Below are 23937 nucleotides of genomic sequence, written 5' to 3' on the forward strand. Positions count from 1 at the left end.
CCGGGAGTGGGATAGACAAAGAGGCAACGGGGGAACAAGCTGAGGCTTAGTGACCATAGTGACCTTGGGAGATGGAGAAATTGTGGGCGCGCCACACCAGCCTGAGGCACATGACCAGCGGCCTCTTACTGGATCTGGTTGATTCACGGTTCATCCACCCAAGACATTTTGCACCAAGGCGATTGGCCCCAGACGAGCCAGGCGCGGTGACAGGGAGCCCCTGCTTTGCTTGTTTCCCGGCGGGCCCTGCCATGCCTGCTTGTTTTGCGTATCAGAGAGAAAGACAGAGACGGTGAATACGTACCTCAAGACCAGAGACGATGGAAAGTGCAAGAGCGTCCTTGCAGCGGTACGCTTCCCCGTTCCCGCCGTCCCAACGTCTCGGAGGTACCTGCTTGCTCGCCGCGGCAAGGTTCCATTGTACCTACCGTCACCCGTGCTACCCTTCCTCTCCTCTCCTACCTTAAGGTGTCGGTGTCTAGTGTACGTACTTACGCAACTGCGCCAGAGCTAAGGGTACGTCTCTTCCCGGTCCGTGTCTGTCGCCTGGGGACGTTGCCTCTACCTTATCCCCCCATGTCTATCTCTTAGTCGATTCGACCTTTAAAGCATCCCTCATCTGTCGCCGTCCGACCACATTCCCCTTCTAGTCTTCTTCTCTCCTTGTCCGTACTTATTCTCCTCCCGAAGCTTGTCTTCACTTTTGCGTCTCTAAGAAACTCCATTGTGTGCCATCGCCAAAAACACTCTACTCTTTCCCCAAAGAAAACCGCGCTCCAGCCGAGACACGAGTGTCCGGTCATCTATTTCGATGAAGAAAGCCTCCTCTGATCCCCCCAATATAGACACCAGAGGCTCTGGCGCAGCAGGATCAGCGCATGGCGTCCGTCGCAGCTCCTCGAACCGATCCCACGGCAATTCGGCAAACATAGTCACCGACTCAATAGACTTGTCCAGCAAGTCTTCTCTTCCCGCTACCCAGCGCAACAACACGTTCGACACCACGGCTTCTACTACCAATAGTAGTAATGGCGTCGCCAATGGCGTCTCCTCTCACATCACGAGCTCTTCTGCGAGCAACAACCTCACCCTCACATACCCGGACGACATCAATGAGAAAACAAGTCCCCGCGACCTCGAGGATGTTGCTATATCTTCGAAAACTTCGCGGCAGGGGGCTGTCGTAGACGAGGAGGGTGCTTTGAAGAAGAATCAAACTCCCGAACAGAAGCAAAAACCTGGCGTTTTTGCCCGCTTCTACCTCACGTGTAAAATGATCCTGTTCCACAGCTGGGTCAACGTGCTCCTCGTCTTCGTCCCCGTAGGCATCATCACAAAAGCCCTCGGCGTGAGCCCCGGCATCGTCTTCGCAATGAATGCCATCGCCATCATTCCACTCGCTGGCCTGCTCAGCCACGCCACCGAGTCCGTCGCCAGCAAGCTTGGTGACACCATTGGCGCCCTCCTGAACGTGACTTTCGGCAATGCCGTCGAACTGATTATCTTGTAAGTTTTGCCTGACTCTATTTCCATTCTTCCCTCCAAGCCATTCTACGAGGTGGTTTGGGGGAGGCTCGCGGTGGGGAAGTCCAAAGATCCAAACGTGTTGCGGCTTGTCTTGGCACCTGTCTTGGCCAAGCCGCTCACTGGATCTTGGCCCTGAATATCTCGAACCTTGCAACCCTCTGAATGTCTTGGCGCAGTCTTGGCTAATGCTTATTTCTCCAATCCAGCATGTATGTTCCTACCCTTCTGCGGGTGACAAAGACGAGAAAGAGACGAGAAGTCTACACCAAAAGACACCATCACATCAATCAAGTCCCAAATCATGCAGTTCTCTTCTCCCAATGTCAATTCACAACCTACAAATCGGTCGTTATTTTCTAGAGTATACTTTATTGCAGGTTTGCTAACATGTACATCTTCTGCGGCTCTTCAGCATCGCGCTTGTCAAGGTAGGATAGTCTAACATGTAATTTCAGCGGATTTGCTCGCTGACTTGGACCCAGGATGAAATTCGCATTGTTCAGGCGTCCCTCCTAGGCTCTATTTTGGCCAACTTGCTGCTCATTTTGGGCATGTGCTTCTTCCTCGGTGGCCTGCGCTTCCGAGAGCAGGTGAGTTCAATCGGCTCTTTTGACGCAAGTAGTACTGTACTGATACAGTCATTAGATCTACAATAGCACCGTCACGCAGATGAGTGCTTGTCTGCTTAGTTTGAGTGTCATCAGTTTGGTGCTTCCTGTAAGTTTTCTGAAGCCACGCCGGAGAATATCCTGAAACTAACCACTTCCCAGACTGCCTTCCACGCTTCATTTCAAAACACCTTCAAGGCTGAGGATGAGACTCTCAAGATTAGCCGTGGTACCAGTGTGGTGAGTACTCTATGATGTACTGCCCAAGTCTCGACTGCTAATTTCATGTAGGTCCTCCTATTGGTGTACATCTTGTACCTCCTGTTCCAGTTGAAGTCTCATGCCTACATGTATGAGTCTACACCGCAACACATTGTGGACGCTGAGTCCGCTCCTGGCCCTGCCATTGGTTTCTTCGACTCTTCCAGTTCTGAAGATAGCTCCGACTCCGACTCCGATTCAGATGCTTCTGACAGCTCTGGAGGCACTGTACGCAAGACAATGAGAAAGGTCATGCGCGCCGGTAGAAGGCGCAAGTCTAGTGTGGTTTCTGTCAATACCGACGGTCTCCCCCGTACCCGTAACTCCTCTGTCGGTACAACTCACGGCTCTGAAGGATCCGCCAGTCGTCCAGCCATTCCTCGCTTCAACTCTGTCGGTAGCGATGAGGCCGTTGAGGAAGACAGGTCTCGTAAGCACAGAAAGCATCGCAGGCGTCATCACAAGCATCAGAAGAAGTCCAAGAAGGCCTCCCGGAACAACCTTGTCGATGTTGAAGGCCATGAGCCTTTGACCAGCAGCGCTCAAGCGGGTGAACCCCGCCGCCTGGACTTTGCCGATCAACCTGCTGGACCCTCGGAGCCGACCGATACCACTCAAGCCGCCAAGAGTCGCCCAGTGTCTGGCCTTCGCGGGCTGTCGATTAAGAACTTCGCCCCCGCTGTCTTCACCACACCCGACGAGACCCCATCCGCCGGCCCCGCTGCCCCGGCCGGCCCAGTCCCCCGAGTCCGTTTCGGTATCCGCCGGACCAACTCCTTGCCCGACCGTCTGAACCAGCATGGGAACGTTCGCCCCCCCGGAGGAGTGTTCCCCGCCCAGATTCCTGGTGTCGCGACTGTCAATAGTGGTCTGAGTGCCAAGGACGAGACTGCCGACAACGATCACCTATCCCGCACTGCTGCCGTCCTTCTTCTGCTCTTCTCCACCGCCCTTGTCGCCGTCTGCGCCGAGTTCCTTGTCGACTCCATTAACGAGGTTGTCAAGACCAGTCCTCTTGGCGAGATCTTCATCGGTCTCATTATCCTCCCCATTGTTGGCAACGCAGCAGAGCACGTCACGGCCGTCACTGTCGCTATGAAGAATAAGATGGACCTGGCCATTGGTGTTGCCGTTGGTAGCTCCATCCAGATCGCTCTCTTCATCACGCCCATTGTCGTCATCATCGGTTGGGCTATGGACCGCGATATGTCGCTGTACTTTACCTTGTTCGAGACAGTTTGCCTGTTCGTTTCAGCTTTCATTGTCAACTTCCTGGTACTCGACGGAAGGAGTAACTACCTTGAGGGCGCTTTGTTGTGTGCAACATACATCATTATTGCTGTGGTTGCTTTCTTCTACCCCAACTCGGACGAGGCGAGCTCTTTCGGCGCCTGAATTTGGGGGTATGAGGTCGCATAATAGGACATGATCCTTATGCTATGCGGTTGACCTGATGGGGAGGAGTGGTTGTTGGTGAAGAACAACTTACGACGCTTCATGAAGATTTCTTTCTATTCTGCTGCTATGGCATATTCCCTATGGCACGCGGCTTTTATTTACAAGGGGGTGACTTGGGATTGAGGTTATATCATTCTTGCACAAGTTTGTTGCGATTTCAAACTTTTGATCGATGGCGCACACAATTAGTAGCTTTGGTTCACCGTCTTCCACACGGGAACAGGCTCTTGGGCGTCGAATATACACGTATTTTTACACCATGAATCATGAGATATGCAATGCTTTTGATTGTGAATTTTGTTATTATTGAATACTTTCATTTTTTTCTCACAACACCGCATTGACTTCTCCTCCCTTGCCGCTGACATGAAGGATCAAGAAGGAGTTAACCAGCATTGCCTTGAAAGGCGAAGTTAGCGACAAACTAATGTGCCGCCCAGGATATTCCCTCTGTTTCGCCTACTCTGATTGTAGCCATTCATCTAAAGAAAATGAGTATATGGATGGTACTCGGTTTTCCAGAGATGGCGGGGCGAGGTAGCCTGTTTAAGCTCTGAGTCTGTGGCCGTCATCTCCTATCATTTCCGTGGGAAAGTATCTCGCATACGTACCGTGTGGGCGAGATGGTATGGCATAGTCGGGAGCTAGTGGATGGCTGGCTTTGTCTGTGTATCATGCTCGATGTAGGACGCGGTTGAAGAATATGGAGATAAGCCGGTGTTGATGTTTTGTATATCCAAGGTGAAAATTCCAAGTTGGCCGGCTACAAATTCCCTCCCAGAATCGAACATCTTAAACGGCTTTGACGACTCAGAGTAGTTTCTGGATACTGCATCCAGCCCTCCACAAGGTGACCGTAGCCTCCCATGTAACTTATCTTACGCAGGTAAGGGAGGTATAGTTAATTGACGACGACAGCAATGCATCTTAGCCTGGGGTCAACATCTTGTTTAGTCAGCAACGGAGTGATATCAGGTTGACAGGTAGGCATAGGATCGCATTTGATTTCCGCCGGTGTTCCAGAAACACGAGTGTTGTTTATGGAGAGAAACCAATGCAACCCCACGGAGGAAAACCGCAACGCCCATACATCAAGTTGGCCATTCATGGTGACATGGTTCGGTGACATTGAGGGGATGGAAGTTTCGGCCCACTGGGTAAGCTTAAAAAGCTAGCTGCGCCGATTGCCCCCACACCAGTTCCGCCCGATTGCGCCGGGCGATGATCAGGGTACGCCATCGAGCAGTTACCTAGGTAGGCGGCCTCCTTGATGCCACTGCCGTGGCTAGTGTTTACTTCTTTCGTCCAGTTAGGTATATGTTGGTCGAGGTAAAGAGGGTGAAAAGCCGTTGGTCGCACAAGAGACTTCTGTTTGGTGTCATTGTCGTTGTCTGCCCAGGGTGGTGCATTGGCGCATGTAGCTCTGTTCTAGCTAGGTATGTGGTAAAGTAAAGACAAAGTGCTTGCACCTTGAGGCGTCGAACAATCAGGTACCGTAGTGTACCTACGTCCCTACTATCTTAGGTAAACCAAGGCACAGAAACACTCCAAACGCAGGGAGCTCATTGGATTGTCGTTTATACCTGTTGCTGCGGGGGAATATGCAGCTCCAGCGTCCTGCAGCAGGTATCGCCAAAGAAAAATGGATCCCAGCTGCCTATTGCGGACAGCTCCCAAAGTTCCACCATCATGGTCCTCTCATCATCACTGGGGGAGCCAGTCAGCCTACCTTAGAATCCCGTCATCTGCTTCCGCCCAAAGAAAACACAGCCACCTTTGTTCTTCTTCATATCAACGCCTCACCCGCCCCCGTCGTGCATCATCGCTGCATTTCACCTACATCACCCGCGACGCTAGACAAGTTTTCCATACCTGCAACATCTTGCACATTTGCCAATTCCCACCCTCAATCGTCTGGGTCGCATTGTTTCAGATTTCCCACTGCTTTACCTACTCAAGCTCAAGCTCAATTCCGACGTCAAGGCGCCCACCCTCCCCGATCCGCCGCAACATCTATTACCCCTCCGGCTCACCACATTGTTCCGCAAACACAACGAACCACGAAAGATCAGACACCAGACGAACTGCATAAAAAGCCCCAAAACCTTCTTTCCCCCCCAATTCCTGAAGATGTGTTTCGGCAGCAAGGCCGACAAGGATGATAGTCCTGCCCCGCGTCCCGCGCAACGTCCTTCTTCACTACAGCAGCCAGACACCAAGATGACCAGCAGCAATCAGCAGCAGCCCCATTACGCGCCGCCGGCTGGTACGCCTCCCGGACAGAATTCGGCTCAGCAGCAGTATGCTCCTCCTCCCGGCCCGCCTCCGAGTCAGACGTACGCCGCTCCAAGTGGTCCGCCGCCAGGCCGGGCTGGTGAATTTGCGCCTCCCTCGGGTCCTCCTCCGTCCCATGGAGGATATGCGCCGCCATCGGGACCTCCTCCCTCACACCAGCAGAGTGAGTACGCGCCGCCTCCGGGACCTCCGCCATCCCACAATGACTACACGGCTCCTCCCTCGGGCCCCCCACCATCGGAATCGAAAAAACACGACTGGGAGACGGCGGTTCCCGATACCACCCTCTTCCCACCGCCCCCGGCCTTCTTCAGCGGGTTTGACCGTTCCCCTGCGAACAACTCTACGGAGCAAGAGTCTGAAGCTGGTGAGGCCTGGGTGGCCCAGTACCCTCTCGTCAAGCCTATCGATCTTGACGCTAGTGCTCTCGAGGCTTTGCGCACGCACAGGATATGGCTTCTCCAGCCTCAAGGATTCCGCGGCACAATGGCCCAACCCGTCTCGGGTAAGTGGGAGATCACGACGCAAAGGAATGCACCCGACAGCACCATCATCGGATACCCGCCTCTATACTCGGTGAAGCACAATTCGCCTCTCGCCACCGGCAAGCCCTTCAAGGTCTACTATGAAGTCAAGATTCGCGGATCGGCAAGTGAGGTAGATCTCGCCCTTGGCTTCACTGCGCTTCCGTACCCCAACTTTCGTCTTCCCGGATGGCACCGTGGCAGTCTCGGTGTTCACGGCGATGACGGACACAAGTACATCAACGACAGATGGGGCGGAAAGTCTTTCACAACACCCTTCCAACCCGGCGAGACGCTGGGTATCGGCATGTCCTTCACGGCTCAGGGCGGCAGAATGAGCGTTGAGATCTTCTTCACGCGAGACGGTAGACTGTCCGGGAGCTGGAACCTTCATGAGGAGGGTGACTCTGAGCAAGATTTGCCGGTCAACGGTCTGGAGGGATACCATGACCTGAGTTGTGCCATTGGCACATTCTCCAAGAACGAGTACGATATCATCTTTGACCCGGAGTTGTGGAAGTACAGGCCTTGAGAGCGGGTGGGCTTGGTTTATGATTGAATAGGGGGTTTCCATAAGGGTGGACTGGGTTAGCGGGCGGTTACATACTGCAATCAGGATCGTCCATACAGTACTTCTTCTCATGTCATGATCTCAATTTTACAAATGTAATTATACAGCGAATTTCAAATCTTTGCTTTGATATCAACCTCTTTCCACCACGGGTACGCCGTCGGCGCATCCTTCTCCATCGTCGCCTCGAACCGCGGCGCTCTCTTCTCCATGAAACTCTCCATCCCCTCTTTACTATCTTTCCCGCTAAACAGGTCGAAGAAGATCTTGCTCTCCAGCAGGTGCGCCTCCTCCGGACTCGCCGGCGACCTCAGAATCATATCCCGCATCACCCTCACGGCCACGGTACTCACATTCGCAGCGACATCCTCGGCGACCGCCAGCGCGCGCGGGAGAACCTCGTCCGGCGCGACGATCTCGCTGAATAAGTTGCGCAGTAGCGGGCTCGTGGCGGGGTATACCCCTCCCGTGGTACACAGATGCAGCGCCGGGCCGGCGCCGATGAGGCGCGGGAGGTAAAAGGACGAGCAGGCCTCCATGTTGAACCCGCGCCGCCCAAAGACGAAGCCGATTTTCGCGTCGCGGGAGACGATGCGGATGGAGGCGGGGAGGGCCATTGTGATGCCCACGCCGACGGCGGAGCCGTTTATTGCGGCGATGATGGGTTTCGAGCAGTTGTGCATTGCTAGGGCGACGAGGCCTCCCGTGTCGCGGTGGGCGTCGCGGTGGGAGGGGAGGCGGACGCGGTTGTGGAGGTCCATTCCTGCGCAGAAGGTCTTGTTGGAGGGGTCTGAGCCGGTGAGGACTATGGCTTTTACGCGGGGGTCGGTGGAGAGGAGGGTGTAGGCTTTTGCTAGGGAGGACGCCATTTCGTCTGTGAAGGCGTTGCGGGCGGAGGGGCGGTTGAGGGTGAGGAGTATCACTGGGGTTGGGGAGGGGGAGGAGGCGGGGTGGTGGGAGAGGGTTATTTGGGGGAGGGAGAGGGTGTTGTAGGATGTTGGGAGGGAGGACATTGTTGTTGATGGGTTCTTGGAGGTTTTGGAGGGTTGTGGTTGATGATGTATTGGATGTGGAGTTGAGGTCGTGGTGATGAGGTTGGTGGTGAGACTGTTTGTGATGGAACTTGTGGTTTTTGATGGAGGTTGAACTATTCAGATTGACAGGATTGTAGGGGATGGAGGTGGGGGATCATGTAGATGGAAGTGAACTTTTACGTGGATGTGCTTTGCCGCCGTCTTTGGGTTCGAGGTCAAAGGTTGGAGATGGAGGGGAAGAGCGCTTACAACCGGTACCGAGGTCCGGAATGGTAGAGTGATCAACGTCCATGCGGAGCGGCCCGGCGTGTATCAGGGACTGGCTTGGTTGTTAATTGCTGTCAGAAACCTGGAGATTCTGAAATTTTGGTTTGATCAAGCTACCTACTCATTATGAAGCCGATTAACGGGATCGATGACCAAATTCCCGAGAGATACAGCCATGACACTTAGTGGACGTACAGCTTCTCACCGAAGCTCACCGAGCATAAGGTAAGGTACTTCGGTAAAGACAATGATAAGAATGCGATAATAGTGAGATAAGATAATCGGACAGTCTTCGCTACCGTGCATCATGATCTTGGCACAGTACGGCTGACTCAACTAACCACTTGCGCATCGTCGACGCTCCCCCATTCAGCCAAAGACGCATTATTACAAGACACGACTTGTAAAGGAAATCTAGAGGCATGGTATATGATTGGGATGCCCACGAGAAGCTATGTTTTCAGCTCTACATCAACGAGAAGAGGTCCCTCGAGGACATCATGGTGTACCTAAAAATGCACCATGACTTTGCGCCCTGGTCAGTTTGAGTCTCTTTATCCACCTCTGCTCGCCTATGGTCTTCGTGGTTCCTCTCGCCGGCCGGACTGCCCGATCCACATCCGGCAAAGCTTACCCCCGTTCCACAACGGAACCGGGACTGGGGTCGGGGCCGGGGCCGAATCCGGGGTAAAGTAAAGGCTGTCGGACTACACATGTCGCTCGCTCACACACATGGTACAGCAAACGAGCCTTCCAGACCCAGTTCCGCAAGTGGGATTTCCCGTCCAAGCAGAACCCTGCGCACAAGAACGGCCGGCTGGTCGCGCGCGTCAAGGAGCTGTGGGAGCGGAACCTGACGCAGGGAGAGATGCTGGCCGTGCTGAGGGAGGATGGGTTCGACATCAAGAAGCGCGAGCTGATTCGCGTGAGGACGAAGAACCGGTGGCTTTTGAAGGCTGCGAATGGGGAGCGGTCTAGGGAGGGTAATGGGGATGAGGAGGAGGTGGTAGCGGGTTCTGGTCGGCGGGGAGCATCTGTGGTCACTGTCAACGACGGCTTTGGGAGCCGGGGTGGTGAGGGGGTTGTGACGCCTGGTACTCTTACGGATCGGGAGATGCTGGGGTCGTCGCTGCCAGGCGAGGGCGAGGGCGACGAAGACGACGACGCGGTGAGGGGCACGGAGAGCAACGGCAATAACAGCAGCAACAACAGGAGGAAGAGGCGGCGGCTGCGAGCCTGGGAGGCCGCGTCATCTCATGATTCACAACACTCCATCGCCCCGCGCTTCCCTTCAGAGACCACGCTCGACGACGCAAAAGCCATCCTCGGGTTGGAGACGGACGTATATCGTCAGGTGCGGGTCACGTTTGCGCAGCTCTGCGAGGAAGCCGGCATCGTCAAGAAGACGATCGCCGGGCCGGAGAGGTGGGAGGCCGTCAAAGCCCGGCTTGTGAGAGAGACGCCGCGGCTGAGAGCAGTGATGTGGGACGACGAGGAGTCTGGGGATGTGAACGGCAGCAGCAACAGCAACAGCAACAGCAGTAACAACCGCAGCAGTAACAACCACGAGTCCAAGAAATTGGCGCTCGACGTTATATGTACGGACATCACGAAGCGGGCGCGGACGCTGGAGAAGCGGCTCACGCTCGCCGAGGCGAAAAATATCCTGGGCGTCAACCCGGAGGAGGCGAGGGATCTCCGCGCGGCGTTTGAGAGGATATTGAAGCGGGAGGGGCTCGGTTGCAAGTCTGAGGCGGGGCCGGCGCAGTGGGCGGAGCTGAAGGCGGAGTGGGAAGCTGGATCGGAGCTGGTACGGCGGGTTCTCGCTGCGCCGGGGGACGAAGGAGACGGCGGTCCTCCTTCAGTGCATGCTCACGCTCACGCTGAAAAGGTGCGGGCTTTAGATGTTCTTGCGAAGGATGTGATGAAGAGGCTGAGGGATGATGCCTCGAGGCGGGAGCAGCCACAGAAACGAGGAGTCACGCAACTGACGCAACTAGTTCGCGACGACGCGAAACGGCAAGAGGATGTCCAGGCAATTCAGGTCCGGGCCCAGCCCGCACAGCCAGAAATGGCTGATGCTTTGGAAGACGAGGATGACTTGGGCGGCGGCCAGTACGTCGATGCCAGCCAGGTATCCGTACCGCCGTCTATGGGACTCGTGCCCGGCTCGGGGGCAAGCCAGCAGCCGCAGATGCTCATGCCCACCGTGTCGATGCAGGTCCAGGCCGCCGCGGCCGCCGACCCGATGAGCCACTCCGCGGCGAGGATCCTCTCATCGGCGCTCCTCGGGCAGCCGGACATGGGGCTGGAATCCCACCACATGGGCTCGTCTCTCCTACTAGCAGCCGACGCGCAGGCGGCGTTTGTAGACCAGCAATACGCGCAGCAATACGCCGTAGCTGCTGCCGCCGCAGCACAGCAGCAGCAGCAGCAACAACAACCCGTCTTCCATGCACCGTCGTCACCTCTACCACAGCACCAGCACCCGCAGCCGCAGCCTCCGTCTACCACGAGCATAGCCGTCTACCTACGCCTCCACCCTTCCTCCACCTTCATGGCCACTACGACCATCTGGATCGCGACGCTGAGCTCGCATTCCGTGCAGGAGCTGCGGCACGCGGCGGCGAGTAAGTTCCCGGGGGCGATTTGTCTACGGCTGGAGGGGGTGTTGAAGGATGGCAAGGGCGGGGAGATGCCGTTGGCGATCGAGCAGGACGGGGAGCTTGCTGCGTATTTGGCGCATTTGAGGGGGGCTGCTGGGGGGCTTGGGACGCCGACGTTTAATGTGCAGCTTATCCCTGGATGGAAGACTTAAGGTGCTTCGAGAGACTACCTTATTATAAGGTGAGATTAGATAATTTGGGGAGGCTTTCTACGGACAATGGGGCGCATGTTTGATATAACGAGGTGTATGGATCTATAGGATTGGATTCATGGAGTTCTATACTTTGAGAGATCTTCCATTCCTTACAGGCAGGCCGGTGACAGTCGTCGAAATGTGGAAATGATGACGAGGAAGTTAACGGCAATTGTATCGGGAGTCTCGGGGCTTATCCGTGCCGACTTAGTATGCTTTCCCAAGTTGGTATGTAATCAACACGGAATCCCAAGCCATAAACAGTCAGCCATGGCATGTTCACGCCTGCTGTGCACCCAACATAATGGACCATGGGTGTCTCCGACCTCGCTAGCACGCCATTCCATTAGCCAGAGTTATCCTCGGCCTTGGATAAGCGGACGGAAGGGGGGGCCAGACGGTGAAGAAGTGGAGTTCCACACCGGCGCGGGCATACCACGGTACTACGGCAGCCCCACCGCACAACCCTTCCCCGCTTCCGGGCCGGCCAATCCTTATCCCCGATAGGCTCGCAGGGTGCACTTTCTGCTCCAGTGCTGCTGAGGTGCCCCAGTTCCATTGCTGCAGGCGGCTTGCATGGATTCCATTTCGCCATCCGAGCTCCAGAAGTGCTAAGACGGATGCAGCTCCACCCAGCTACAAATAATCTTTACCTGCACTACTATTCGCAGTCGTTCGCCCGCGTACGCAGTACAGCTCCTCTAACGAAGCCACCATCCCCTCCTCTCGAATTCTCCCAGAGCTCCGAACCCGGATGGCTCGAAGCCTGTCCCCTCTTCAACTTCTGATCAATTGAAGAAGCTTGTACCGCAATCTGTACCGCATTCCTGACACACCTCGTCCATCAACACCACCGCCGAGTCGAACATAGGCGCAATGGCGCATATCAGAGCTCGAGCTCCCCAGGCAGCTCTGCAAGGCCTCAGGACCGCAAGCCCGGCCCCGCGCCGGCGATGCGTCGCTCTCGCCAATGGTGCTACCGCACGGCACATGTCGAGTGAGCGCGGCACGCCGAGCAACACTGAGGAGAAGCAGAAGGGCCGGACGTTCCAGGGTCAGGTCGTCGGCAGTATCACCCAGCGTCTGGCGCGCGAGAAGGCGGAGCGGGAGAGGTTCGCTGCCGAGCGAGAGAAGACGGGGAATAGCAGGAATCTGGCGTACACTTTCGGTAAGTCCTGATGTTCCGGGGCGGCGAGGCGTTGCAACAAGACTTGTCACGGTAGCTAATGCGCCGTCGCGTGCTGGCAGTGCTACTCACCACGATGGGAGTGTCGTACTACCTAGGCACCCTCGTGCCCCCGAGCCCCAGCGAAGAATCGACCCTGCCGCTAGCCAAGACGATCGCGCCGGTCCACAAGCTCAACAAGGAGAATCTCGAGGCCGCCTGGGCCGACTTCGTCGGCATCGTCGGCAAGGAGCACGTCAGCACCACAAAGGTCGACCTCGAACACCACGCCAACTCGGAGTGGTCCTCGCACTCGGCCAAGCCCGACGAGCGGCCGTTCTGCGTCGTCTTCCCCAGCACCACCGAGGAGGTCTCGGAGATCATGAAGATCTGCCACCAGCGGCGCATCCCCGTCGTCGGCTACAGCGGCGGAACCAGCCTCGAGGGCCACTTCACGCCTACGCGCGGCGGCATCTCGATCGATTTCGGGCGCATGAACAAGGTCCTGAAGCTGCACCAGGAGGACCTCGACGTCGTGGTGCAGCCCGCCGTCGGATGGGAGTCGCTCAATGACCAGCTGGCGCAGACGGGCCTGTTCTTCCCGCCGGACCCGGGCCCGGGCGCCATGATTGGCGGCATGATTGGCACCGGATGCAGCGGCACCAACGCCTACCGCTACGGCACTATGCGCGAGTGGGTGCTGAGCCTGACGGTCGTGCTGGCCGACGGCACCATCATCAAGACGCGGCAGCGCCCGCGCAAGAGCTCCGCCGGCTACGACCTCACCAAGCTCTTCATCGGGTCCGAGGGCACCCTGGGCCTCGTGACGGAGGCCACCCTGAAAGTTACGACGAAGCCCGCGTCCACCTCGGTCGCCGTCTCGGCCTTCCCCACGATCCGCGACGCGGCCAACTGCGTCGCCAAGGTCGTCGCCGCCGGCATCCCCGTCGCGGCGGTGGAGATCCTGGACGACCTGCAGATGCAGTGTATCAACAAGGCCGGCATGACGAGCAAGGCGTGGGCCGAGGCGCCGACGCTGTTTTTCAAGTTCGCCGGCACGGAGACGGGCGTCAAGGAGCAGGTGGCGCTGGTGAAGCAGCTCGCGAGCAAGACGGGCAGCAAGACGTTTGATTTCGCTAAGAACGAAGAGGAGCAGCAGGAGCTGTGGAGCGCGAGGAAGGAGGCGCTGTGGAGCACGATGGCGGTCCGGCGCGAAGGGGATCACGTCTGGACTGGGGACGTTGCGGTGCCGACGAGCCGGTTGCCTGACATCATTGAGGAGACCAAGGAGGCCATGGCCAAGAGTGGGCTTTTTGGCACCATTGTTGGGCATGTTGGGGATGGAAACTTCCACAGTGAGTTCCTTTTTTTTTGGTCATGCGTGGGGGACGCGCATGTTTTGAAGGAGAGAGTGCTTACTTTTGATGTCAGCTATTCTGCTTTACAATGACCAGGAGCGCAAGAGAGCCGAACACCTGGTTCATAACATGGTCAAGAGAGCTGTCGAGATGGAGGGCACCGTCACGGTATGTTGTCGTCAGACCTTTGGCTAGCCCATGGAAGTATCCGAGATTCGCTAACATAGCTGATAGGGTGAGCACGGCGTCGGACTCGTCAAGAGAGATTACCTCCCGCACGAGCTGGGCGAGTCTACCGTCGATACCATGAGACAGGCGAGTTCCCCCCTTCGGTGCTTATGAAAGACTGGGAACTGAAGTGCTAATATGATGCTTCGTCACAGATCAAGAAGGCTCTTGACCCCCTCTGCCTGCTCAACTGCGATAAGATCGTCAGAGTACAGCCGCCCAAGGCTGGCGAGGTGAGCGAGTGGTAAAAAGCGGCGGCGAGGTCGAGGAACCTATGGGTTCTTGATTTCAGGCTCTGGTGTAAGATGATTAGGGGGACAGAGAGGAAGCAGAACCTAGATGGCATTATTAAACTCTTGTATATATACATCTCCCTGATGCGTCCGGTATTCACCTAACTAGCTAGGGTCGGCGCACAATTGACAAGCACTTTTTCCAAGAATTGGAATGGGTATTGTTCGTCCCCAGACTTTTGGTGGGTGGTTTGGCCAAACGATTGTGATCCGTGTTTCGCGGGTGCTGCAAGGCGTATTCACAACAATAGGACGACATGAAAAGAGAGTAACTTCAGTATCGCAAAGAAAACCAAAATGGTGTTCGCTCAATGCTTTCTAGAGGCATTTATGTCTTGGAGATTGGCGAAAAAGCGAAAAATGAAAGGGACGAGACTCGAACTCGCGCGGGTTGCCCCACCAGGAAACAGATGTTAAGCTGACCTTAACCTGGCGCCATAACCAACTCGGCCACCCTTCCGTGATGATTTATGACGATGGATGCACAAAGCACTCTCATATAGGTCAAAGCCAATCTTTTTTTTTTCGACGTCTTCGCCTTCGTCTGGGTCTTTCGTCTTCGTTAATTGTTTCGTGTTCCTCCTTATCTTTCTACCGATTCCTAGATATTGGAGTGTATAGTTGCTTCTTTTATTTTATTTTACGAGGTCTTTCCTGGCGAGCTAAGGGCCGGTGTATGTAGATGCACATTGCTCGAAATGGTTTCGACTTTGGAAAAGGATTCGAAAGGTGCAGAATATTGAACGCAAACTCCCATGATTTCCAGCGAACGAAACTAGGATGATTTTTAATTCCAGGAGTGATAGTAATTAATTACCAACATAAGAAAGAGGTGGTATTGACCTTTTTTTGATTCAACCACTCGGTCATCGCACCTAGGTCGTCCGATTACTCGTTACAACTGCGCGTAGGCTACTAATATGGGAGACGGAAGATAGAAGACATGTATCATAATGTCGACCTCGAAAGTGAAATTTCCTGATGAGGGTATATTGATTTTTTGGTTTGGGGGGGCTAGCTGTTTTTACATGTACACGTCCTTCTTTTCTATTCCTACAAACTCGCCACGACATCATCGCAACGCCCGCACAACGTCTCCTCTTTGGGCGCGATATACCGCCAGCAGCGCGGGCACTTGTGCTCGTTTGGCGGCAACACCGAGACCGTCCCCTTTGCGCCGTTGACCTCGAATACCTCGTCGTACCGCCACTCGGGCTGGTTGGGTATCCCCTTGTTGGTCTCTACCGAGGATACGACAAACATGGCTTCCAGCTCTTCTCCATACTTGGCCAGCACGCCGGCCACGGCTTGGTCCTCGGTCGTGACAACCACAGAAGACTGCAGCGACGACCCGAGGACTTTGGCCGCGCGACCCTTTTCCAGAGCGGCCTTGACGGCGCCCTGGACGGACATCAGAACGGGAACATCCTTGCGGAGGGAAGCCTCCCCGATGGCGGAGGGCGCTCTGCCGTGGACGGGCGCGTCGTAGGGGGTGTACAAGGGGTGGAGGATGCTGCTGTCGGCCTTGATGTACTCGGGACGGTGGTCCCACGCCTCCTCGACCAAGAGCGGCGTCATGGGCGACAGCATGCGGAGGAAGCCGAGGAAGATGGGCTCCAGCACGCCGCCGCCGTCGCCGCAGTAAAGTCGGTCCTTCATCGCCTCGAGGTAGAAGGCGGATAGGTCGTTGGCGACCCAGCGGTTGAGGGCGCTGAACGCTTTGTAGAACTCGTGTGCGGCGAAGGCCTTTTCGACTTCCGCCATGACGTCGCGCAGCTGGATGAGGGCGATGTGATCCAGCGTCGTCGTGGGCGCGGTCCGGGCGGACTCGTGCATCGAACCCGTCAGCATCTTGATGATTGTGCGGTACTTGACCAGCACGGTATGGACGGACTTGAGGACCGCCTGGCCGATGGCTACGTCTTTGGTGTACTCTGAGCTGGCGGCCCAGAGACGAAGAGCATCTGGACCCAGGGCCTCGTAGGTTGGGGCGGCGCCGGCTACCTTGGCCTTGCCTCTGACCTTGATCGGCGGCAGGAGGGTGCCGTCCATGATTTGACCGGGTGAAATGGTGTTTCCGATCGACTTTGACATCTTCTTGCCGGTGTGGTCAAGCGTGAAGCCGTGGGTGATGAGAGTCTTGAAAGGAGACTTGGGCTGCGCTTGGGAAGTTGCGTCGCCCTCGGCCCTTTGGGCAGCGACGTACGAAAGCAAGCTTGACTGGAACCAGCCGCGGTGCTGGTCGGATCCCTCGAGATAGATGTCGGCTTGACCCTTACTCTCTGTCCAACTGCTTCCGCTGTCGAACCAGACATCCATTGTGTCGGTACCACGTCTGTAGCTTCCTTTCAGAGACGGTGCAAACCAAGCGGATTCATCGGCAGCATCAGAGAACCAGGCATCAATACCACGCTTCTGGATGACCGAGATGATGTGGTCGACGGATTCCTCTGTCACTACGGCGTCTCCATTGGCATCATACAAAGCGGGAATAGGAACGCCCCAGGCACGCTGGCGAGAAATGCACCACTCACTACGACCCACAACGAAGCTTTCAAGGCGGTTGCGTCCGGTTGATGGCACAAATTTGACTTCCTTTAGGGCGTTGAGAGCGTCATCCTTGATGCTACCGACATCGGCGAACCATTGGGCCGTCGACCGCATGACCACGGGCTGTTTCGTCCTCCAGTCGTAGGGGTATTTATGCTTGTACTTTGCTGCCTGGAGAACATCGTCTTCAATCAGGGCGAGAACGGCCTTGCTACCGCCCTTGAGGATCGAGGAGGCTTCGGTCAGCTTTTCTGGATCGTCTGGGAAAGCGTCACGGGTGAAATTTCCTTCGTCATCGATAGGTGCGAAGGCATCGATGCCCAGTTGCGCGCAAGCCTCGTAGTCCTCGAAACCGTGACCAGGAGCGATGTGAACAAGTCCAGTTCCAGAGTCTGCTGACACAAACTCTGCGTGGATGATTGGTTGGAGTGCAGAGTTGGCCCCTTGCAGCCTGTTCTTATACTGCAAGCCACGCAATTCGGAACCCTTGATAGATGCCACGATGACCTGAGGCTCCTGTTCGGGGAAGAGAGCCTTAACGGCCTCAAGGCGGCTGACTGCAGTGAGGTATGCGCTTCCGTTGACGGCGATTATGGCATAGTCCATTTCTTCGTGAATTGCGATGGCTTTGTTCGCCGGGAGTGTCCAGGGGGTTGTCGTCCAGATGATGGCGTAGAGCTGGCCAGTAAAGCCGTCCAAGGAGGGGCCGCCAATGATTGGGTATCGAACGTAAGCCGCCGTTGAAACATGGTTCTCGTTGTACTCCAGCTCGGCCTCCGCCAGCGCGGTTCTTGAGGATGGCGACCAGTATACGGGCTTGCTTTTGCGGTAGATGAGGCCTCGCCGTACCATCTGCTTGAACAAGCGCAACTGCCTGACCTCGAAATCGGGGTCCATTGTCGTCCATCGCGCGTCCCAGTCGGCCATGACGCCGTACGAGCGGAAGCCCTCCATCTGCTCCAGAACTGTGGTGGAAGCGAGCTGTCTCGCAGCCTTGCGGATCTCTACCGGAGTCATGCCCTTGCCGCCTGACGTGCCAACGGCCTTCATTTCGATAGGGAGGCCATGACAATCCCAGCCGGGCCTGTAGCGTATGCGATATCCTACAAGACTGGCATTAGGCGACGACGTAGAAAGCGAATCCGGGGTACTATCTGACCTTGCTGGACCTTGACTCTGTTGACCATATCCTTAAGAATCTTGTTCAAGGCGTGACCGGCGTGAAGGCCTCCATTTGCGTACGGGGGGCCATCGTGCAGAGTGAACTCGGGCCTAGAGTCATTGGATGACTGCCACTTGTAGAAGTCGTCGGCGGATCGGCGGAGGTAATCGGAACGGAACTGCGAGAGCGGGCGCGGTCTAAGACGGCCCGGGCCACGGGTCAGCTGAGGACGGAGCCGAGGGGGAGCGGCGGTGGTTGCACCAGAAGACCAGAAAGCTTACGGGAAGGTAGATTTAGGTAGCCTCAGTGTCGATGCCCATGACTTCGACATGATCGCTTTGTCAGCATCACTACGAAGGAGAGGAACAGAGAGTCGAACTGCGGTGCGGTCTTTGAGGTTCGGCCATTGGACGAGGAAGTCGATAGCCGGAGCTTCTGGACGCGGCACCGGAGCTGGACGAAGCGATTCCGAGAAAATTTAAGTGGGTCCTTGTTAATTGCCTGAGGTCACTGGCGGCAGGCGCATCCAGTGTCGTGCTGCGTGCTGCGTGCAGTCGCCGCCCCGCGGGAGCAACGGGGCACTGCTACTGTAGGATAGGGAGAATGCTACTGGTAGTACTTGCAGCGCGGCTTCTCAAGTATACGTCCCTTATCCACCCGCAAAAGCACACGCTTTAAACTAGGAAAGGTACTTATGTGCAGGTGGGGCAGCTCTCATCCGACGTCACGACGTGCAGTCAGGGCAACCTTCACTCATCTACAGTCATTTCACCTTCGACATCAACTTCATCATAACCTTTCTTCTGAAAGCTCCTCAGATCACTTACTACCTCGAGTTCCCTTCGGTTTCCGCGCACCACTCGACCACGTCGTATTGAGCATAGACCTCTTCAGAAAGCCATCTCTTCACGTCTGAGCAAAATACCACCTCGAATCCAGGCTTGAGTTCATGCTGCACGAGCCTCACTGCAACTGCGTCTCATAGGAAACAGCAACGATGGCGCCTCTACGCCGATATTTGAGGATCACAAAGTACTCCGTTCTCGAGTGTCGCATCTATCTCGACAATCCGGCATTGGCACAAAGCTGGCTTCTCAATCCTCGGAACCCCATCTTACCCAAGGTTATCGAGAGCGTCCGTCCATTGGTGTTACCAAAACTACGTGAAGAGAAGGAGAGAGAAAGGGCAAAGAAGAAGAGTTCTAAAAAGAAGACTATCAAGGATGTTGTTGTCCAAGGTTGGTCGTCCTGTTTCGAAGCCTTACTCACTGTCACCATCCCGCTCAACCCAACCCAACCCTCGCCGTCGTAATCAGCCCGGTCCAGACCATTTCTCGAACCGAATAAAGTTGGCTGATCATGACATCTGCCAGATGAGTTTGAGGTCTCCATGTTTTTGACCGAGACAAGTACGCGCCATTCGCTGCTCACTAAGCACAAGCACTTCCGCGACAAAGCGCCCGGGAAGTTGCAGTCAAACTCCAACAAACTGATAAACGAAACGAATGACGTACCTATTGATCTAGACATAGAGTCCGAGGCAGTCGCTAGTACGGTGCCTATTCGGCAGGAAAGTGAATCCGAGGACGACACTGCCGGCCTTTCCCGCATCCCCGCTGTCGATGAAACAAGCCGGCCTCGGCGATCAAAAAGACAGCGCGGAGAACCTCGCGATGATCAAGATGCCGACTACGCGACGACCTCGGACAATGATGCTGGCGCCGAGGCTTCGGCGATTGAGATAGACTCCGACGACGATGCTCCCCGGCCGTCCAAGCGTGTCAAGAAGCAAGAGACTGGGTCCGACCTAGAGGAAGACGGCGACGACAAGAAGAAGATGGCAATGGATGTCTCCTATGAAGGTTTCGCGATCTACGGTCGTGTGCTTTGCCTCGTTGTCAAGAAGCGCCAAGGTCTAAGATTAGCATCGTCGACTGCAGCTGGGGGTGCCAAGCAGCCTGCAGGTCAAGCCAGCATGGAGAACTGGATCAGCTCTACCCAGATGCCCAACCCTGGTGCCGAGGAGGACGCACCATGAAGACTAGCCGCTAGGCAAGAATACCTTGGCCCTACAAAACTGAGTAGATCAAAGTGACTTCACATCGTGGGGTGAGCTCACTCACCTCACCGGCATGAATAACCGATGACACAATGGCAGCTCACTTCGGACCAACTTTTGAAAATTTGACACCTCTGTCACTGTCATTTGTTGGCATGCTTCGTATAGTTTGGCCACCTTCGATCGATAATCGCGCTATTATCCACCCGTCGTTTCGTGTGTCTAGACTAGCCGAGTCTCTTTGCAATAGATGCGCAACGTTCATGGGACACTCTCACCGCAAACTCATCGAGATCTGGGGGACGAAGCAAGAATACGCGGCTGTTTCGAGAAAGCCCCGCTGGGCGCCCATTACGAAAGCGACAATGGTTCAAGAAAGATTCACACTACACGTGTTGCTGGGATATTGTGCAGGCCAAGCCTTGACGAAAGCTGGGGAAAGGCAAGGTCATCCCGAGCTCCGCCTTCGGACCGGCGGAAAGTCCGCCAAACGGGCCTTGTAGGGATATGTCGGGCTCCTACACCGGACTATAGCACGCTTGTAAACGCCGTCTTATTCACCGGGACAGTCCCGGATTGCCATAGCTCCAATACGGCATGGTGCCGAAGTGGCGATCCAGATGAGCCATGGGCAACAGTTGCTGTAAGCGTGCACGGTTGACGATGCTTACTTAGGCCAGCGACAAGTGAAACGAGCTCGAAGGAAACCAAGTTGGTTGGCACGTTGGCATACGCCAGCCCAGCTGTTCGGCTTCGGGCAACAGAGAGCATACGACGTTACGATTCAGTCCCAATGTCACGCCAAGGCCGCACTAGCTTTGCAAGGTTCCCGACCTGCTGGAATCATGAACTTCTCCTGCCGTTTGCGCAGATTTCGTATTCTGCTTTTACCGCCCCTCTTCTTGTTTGTCGCAGATTCCTCTTGGCGCCGTATACGCCTCTACAACTCCGACGATCGTAACGATCGTAGTGAAATCGGCCACGAGGTCCTCCTAGGTGGAAGGAAACCCTAGCCTAGGCTTCGAGTTTGAGGAGGCTGTATGAAGCGGTGGACGCGGGAACGAAGCTGAGTTATCGGCCGAGGCAGCCGTTCCTAGAGGAGATCAAGGGCACCATAGCTTCCAAGCGCATGACACATGACTTTAAGCGCAGGCGACTGTGACATTCAACTCTCTCCTGGAAAGGCAGACAGGGCAAATTTCCAATCAGGAAACGCCAGCAAGGATGCTACTTGCTATTGCTTCCTAGATGCGCAACATCGATGCCAAACTCGTCAAACACGCGATGGAAGGCTGATCTCACATTCGTACCGAAATACAAAAATACATAGCTCGAGAAGATACATCTCGACCAAGTACCGAAAGACATCTGCCTGTGAAGCTTCAAATCCCCACCCTTGACGCTGCTTACGGTCGTAGGATAGGTACTCGGTCGAAATGCTGCTGCACACCATCATTTTCAGAGACCAAGTGGCTAAGAGTCACGATAATGACAGCCTAACCTAGTTAATTCGCCTGATCACAAATCAGTGTCGGCTTACTGACAGGCAGAGTCACGCTAGCTTCCCGTCTAACCCGCTCAGCACGGACTCGTGGTCGGACGATTTGACGAGAGACTCTGACGACATGATAGGAGATGTCGGACGGCGGAGTGGCTGCAGAGCTGTCTCTGATCCTTGCCGCTGTACAGCCAGATCGCCAACTCTTAGTAGAACGGAAGTGGCTTATACGGCAGCTCTCTCATGGACAAACATCATGGATAATGATACGCCTTGCAGCTTTCAACCTCGCTGTGCTGCACAGCATATGCGGCAACGATAAAAAGAGGGCATCTTTGCTGCTTACCCCGCCTAAGCTGACGGTTTAGAATTGATTGCATTTGAATGGTGTCTGCGAGGCACAGCGAATCCTCACCGTCAAAAATGCAACACCCCAGCCTTGAGTACACATGACCACGCGCTGCCATGGGTCGACGGCAGAATGAGGGTGTGGACAATCGTTGCAGCGGTGATGGCACAGCACCCGGTCTTTCGGGCCATGGGCGTAGCAGAAAACGAAGCCGAGGAAACAGTGAACTTGCGATTTAGCCTCCTCCCAAAGCGTCAACCTGCATCACCTACTGGCCGATCAACCGTTTCTCTCCCCACCAAGCCGGTTGATGTTCACTACCCGTACGGATAGGGCAGCAGAGAGTAGCGTATCCGTACAGACCCAACGTCGATGGCCCTTGTCGAGGGACCGGACGAAACTGTCCACAGAGTCCGTAAAGCGTCTGCCTTCTCTACCGTTTGAGCGGGACGTGCGGGCATTTTGACGCAAACCGAGTTCTGGGTTTGCGCGTCTCAGAGGCACCCTTGACGCAAGGGTATCATCACCCGGAGTTAGGGAACGGCAACCTTCTCGACGTTTTGCCCTCCTAAATGAAGCGAGAGCCGGTCATACAAACCTCTTTCTCCCCGGATTACCTCTTTTCGACATGCTCGGCCGACGGACTTTCTGGGCAGCGGGGGGGTTAGCGGCGGGTCGCGGAGGTGGGTCACCATGACGGCGACTACGGCGGCATCGTATGGGGTAGGGGAAAAGGCAAACCTGAGCTGAGTCCTCCGTCACCTCGTCACGGAGAATGAACCTAGCGACCTCCGTTTGTTAAAGACCTCTCCTGGTAAGTATGGCACGTTGTCCGTGACTTGTAAGTGCCCCGCGACGTCGTCCCTTGCTGCGGGCGACGATAAATTGGAATAGCTTCAAGGGGCCGTGTGAGATGTCTCGGGAAGCGAGAGACCAAGGCGAATAGTACAGTAATACAACTGAGGCCTTCTCAGAATCCGTCGCCAATTTTCCCCTTGTACCTGCAGTAGCGGTCGTTGATCTTTTTGGGACGGGAAGCTGTTCTATTGGAACTACTACGAAGCAACGGCACCAACAGCAAGACCGGCGGAGTTCAGCTGACCAGCGATGGGCTGTGTCGAGCCAACATCAATCAGGCTTCGACTGTGCGTTCTTGGCTCGCGAACTATCTGTAATTCGCACCCCGTCTCTGCTGAAAGCCTGATGAGCAAGAAGCTTGCAGCAGCCAGGCCAGGTGTGACCAACTGAGCTGCCGCCGTCGCACCGCCCATCACACCTGAGCTTGGGGGAGGTCCGGGCGTACGCAGTACACATCAGCAGCAGCCAGCGGCTCGCTCGCTCGCTCGAAGAGATCCCTGTTCGAAGGTGTCCAAGGTGTGGTGTGATCGTCAGGGGTGGGTTGTTGCCCGTCGGCCGGCCCCTTGCCAAACACCACGTGGGAAATACGGTGAACTGAGCCAACAGAGCGGACGCCTGTGCTTCCCGAGCTCTTTTGGGGGCCACTTTGTCATCATTCTCGGCGGAGGGGAGGAGAACGGTGGACGCTTTTGGGGGCTTGCGTCGCACACCTCGTGTCACTGCGGAGCGAGACGAGAGTTGAGGAGAAGAGCATGTTTCAGATGCATCTGTATGGCCTACCATCTCTGAGTTCTCATTGGTTACACAACGAATCGAAGGCTGGAGGCAATGAGCTGTGGTCCTCTCTTGACAAGAAGCACGATGCCGAGGCTGCCGAGTAAGAGAGTTTCTGTGGCAGCGTGGCTTGGCCGTCCGCGGCCGACTACGCATACGGAAATTGTATATCGATATTAAGAGACACGTCAATCGCCTCAGGGAAAACACCCGCGGGGCACCGAGTATACTTGGGGCG

The 23937-nt window shown here is 55.6% G+C and overlaps 8 protein-coding genes across 8 annotated transcripts; 5 read left to right on the forward strand and 3 right to left on the reverse strand.

Moving 5' to 3' along the window:
- Window positions 1-811: 811 nt before the first annotated feature.
- CPAR01_01459 (calcium/proton exchanger) lies at window positions 812-3791 on the forward strand (the record flags this gene model as incomplete). Its single annotated transcript, XM_060485748.1, has 6 exons — window positions 812-1506; window positions 1940-1955; window positions 2010-2117; window positions 2173-2244; window positions 2298-2375; window positions 2427-3791. The coding sequence occupies 6 exons, from the start codon at window positions 812-814 to the stop codon at window positions 3789-3791; spliced, it is 2334 nt and encodes a 777-aa protein (XP_060356605.1).
- A 2193-nt stretch (window positions 3792-5984) lies between these two features.
- Window positions 5985-7205, forward strand: CPAR01_01460 (SPRY domain-containing protein; the record flags this gene model as incomplete). Its single annotated transcript, XM_060485749.1, has 1 exon — window positions 5985-7205. One exon carries the CDS (start codon window positions 5985-5987, stop codon window positions 7203-7205), a length of 1221 nt encoding a protein of 406 aa, XP_060356606.1.
- Window positions 7206-7357: 152 nt separating this feature from the next.
- Window positions 7358-8257, reverse strand: CPAR01_01461 (enoyl-CoA hydratase/isomerase; the record flags this gene model as incomplete). The annotated part of the gene is made up of 1 exon (XM_060485750.1): window positions 7358-8257. One exon carries the CDS (start codon window positions 8255-8257, stop codon window positions 7358-7360), a length of 900 nt encoding a protein of 299 aa, XP_060356607.1.
- A 463-nt stretch (window positions 8258-8720) lies between these two features.
- On the forward strand, window positions 8721-11363 carry CPAR01_01462 (uncharacterized protein; the record flags this gene model as incomplete). The annotated part of the gene is made up of 3 exons (XM_060485751.1): window positions 8721-8770; window positions 8964-9083; window positions 9287-11363. 3 exons carry the CDS (start codon window positions 8721-8723, stop codon window positions 11361-11363), a joined length of 2247 nt encoding a protein of 748 aa, XP_060356608.1.
- A 918-nt stretch (window positions 11364-12281) lies between these two features.
- CPAR01_01463 (glycolate oxidase) lies at window positions 12282-14404 on the forward strand (the record flags this gene model as incomplete). Its single annotated transcript, XM_060485752.1, has 5 exons — window positions 12282-12573; window positions 12654-13925; window positions 14002-14096; window positions 14163-14225; window positions 14312-14404. The coding sequence occupies 5 exons, from the start codon at window positions 12282-12284 to the stop codon at window positions 14402-14404; spliced, it is 1815 nt and encodes a 604-aa protein (XP_060356609.1).
- Window positions 14405-15502: 1098 nt separating this feature from the next.
- CPAR01_01464 (isoleucyl-tRNA synthetase) lies at window positions 15503-18568 on the reverse strand (the record flags this gene model as incomplete). The annotated part of the gene is made up of 3 exons (XM_060485753.1): window positions 15503-18102; window positions 18159-18437; window positions 18541-18568. 3 exons carry the CDS (start codon window positions 18566-18568, stop codon window positions 15503-15505), a joined length of 2907 nt encoding a protein of 968 aa, XP_060356610.1.
- A 590-nt stretch (window positions 18569-19158) lies between these two features.
- On the forward strand, window positions 19159-20199 carry CPAR01_01465 (uncharacterized protein; the record flags this gene model as incomplete). The annotated part of the gene is made up of 2 exons (XM_060485754.1): window positions 19159-19399; window positions 19535-20199. The coding sequence occupies 2 exons, from the start codon at window positions 19159-19161 to the stop codon at window positions 20197-20199; spliced, it is 906 nt and encodes a 301-aa protein (XP_060356611.1).
- A 3033-nt stretch (window positions 20200-23232) lies between these two features.
- On the reverse strand, window positions 23233-23708 carry CPAR01_01466 (uncharacterized protein; the record flags this gene model as incomplete). The annotated part of the gene is made up of 2 exons (XM_060485755.1): window positions 23233-23311; window positions 23344-23708. 2 exons carry the CDS (start codon window positions 23706-23708, stop codon window positions 23233-23235), a joined length of 444 nt encoding a protein of 147 aa, XP_060356612.1.
- Between the last annotated feature and the right edge of the window lie 229 nt (window positions 23709-23937).

The sequence above is a fragment of the Colletotrichum paranaense genome (genome assembly GCF_030867605.1).
Source record: "Colletotrichum paranaense strain IMI 384185 chromosome Unknown Scaffold_1.1, whole genome shotgun sequence".
In the NCBI taxonomy this organism is placed as follows: Eukaryota; Fungi; Ascomycota; class Sordariomycetes; order Glomerellales; family Glomerellaceae; genus Colletotrichum; species Colletotrichum paranaense.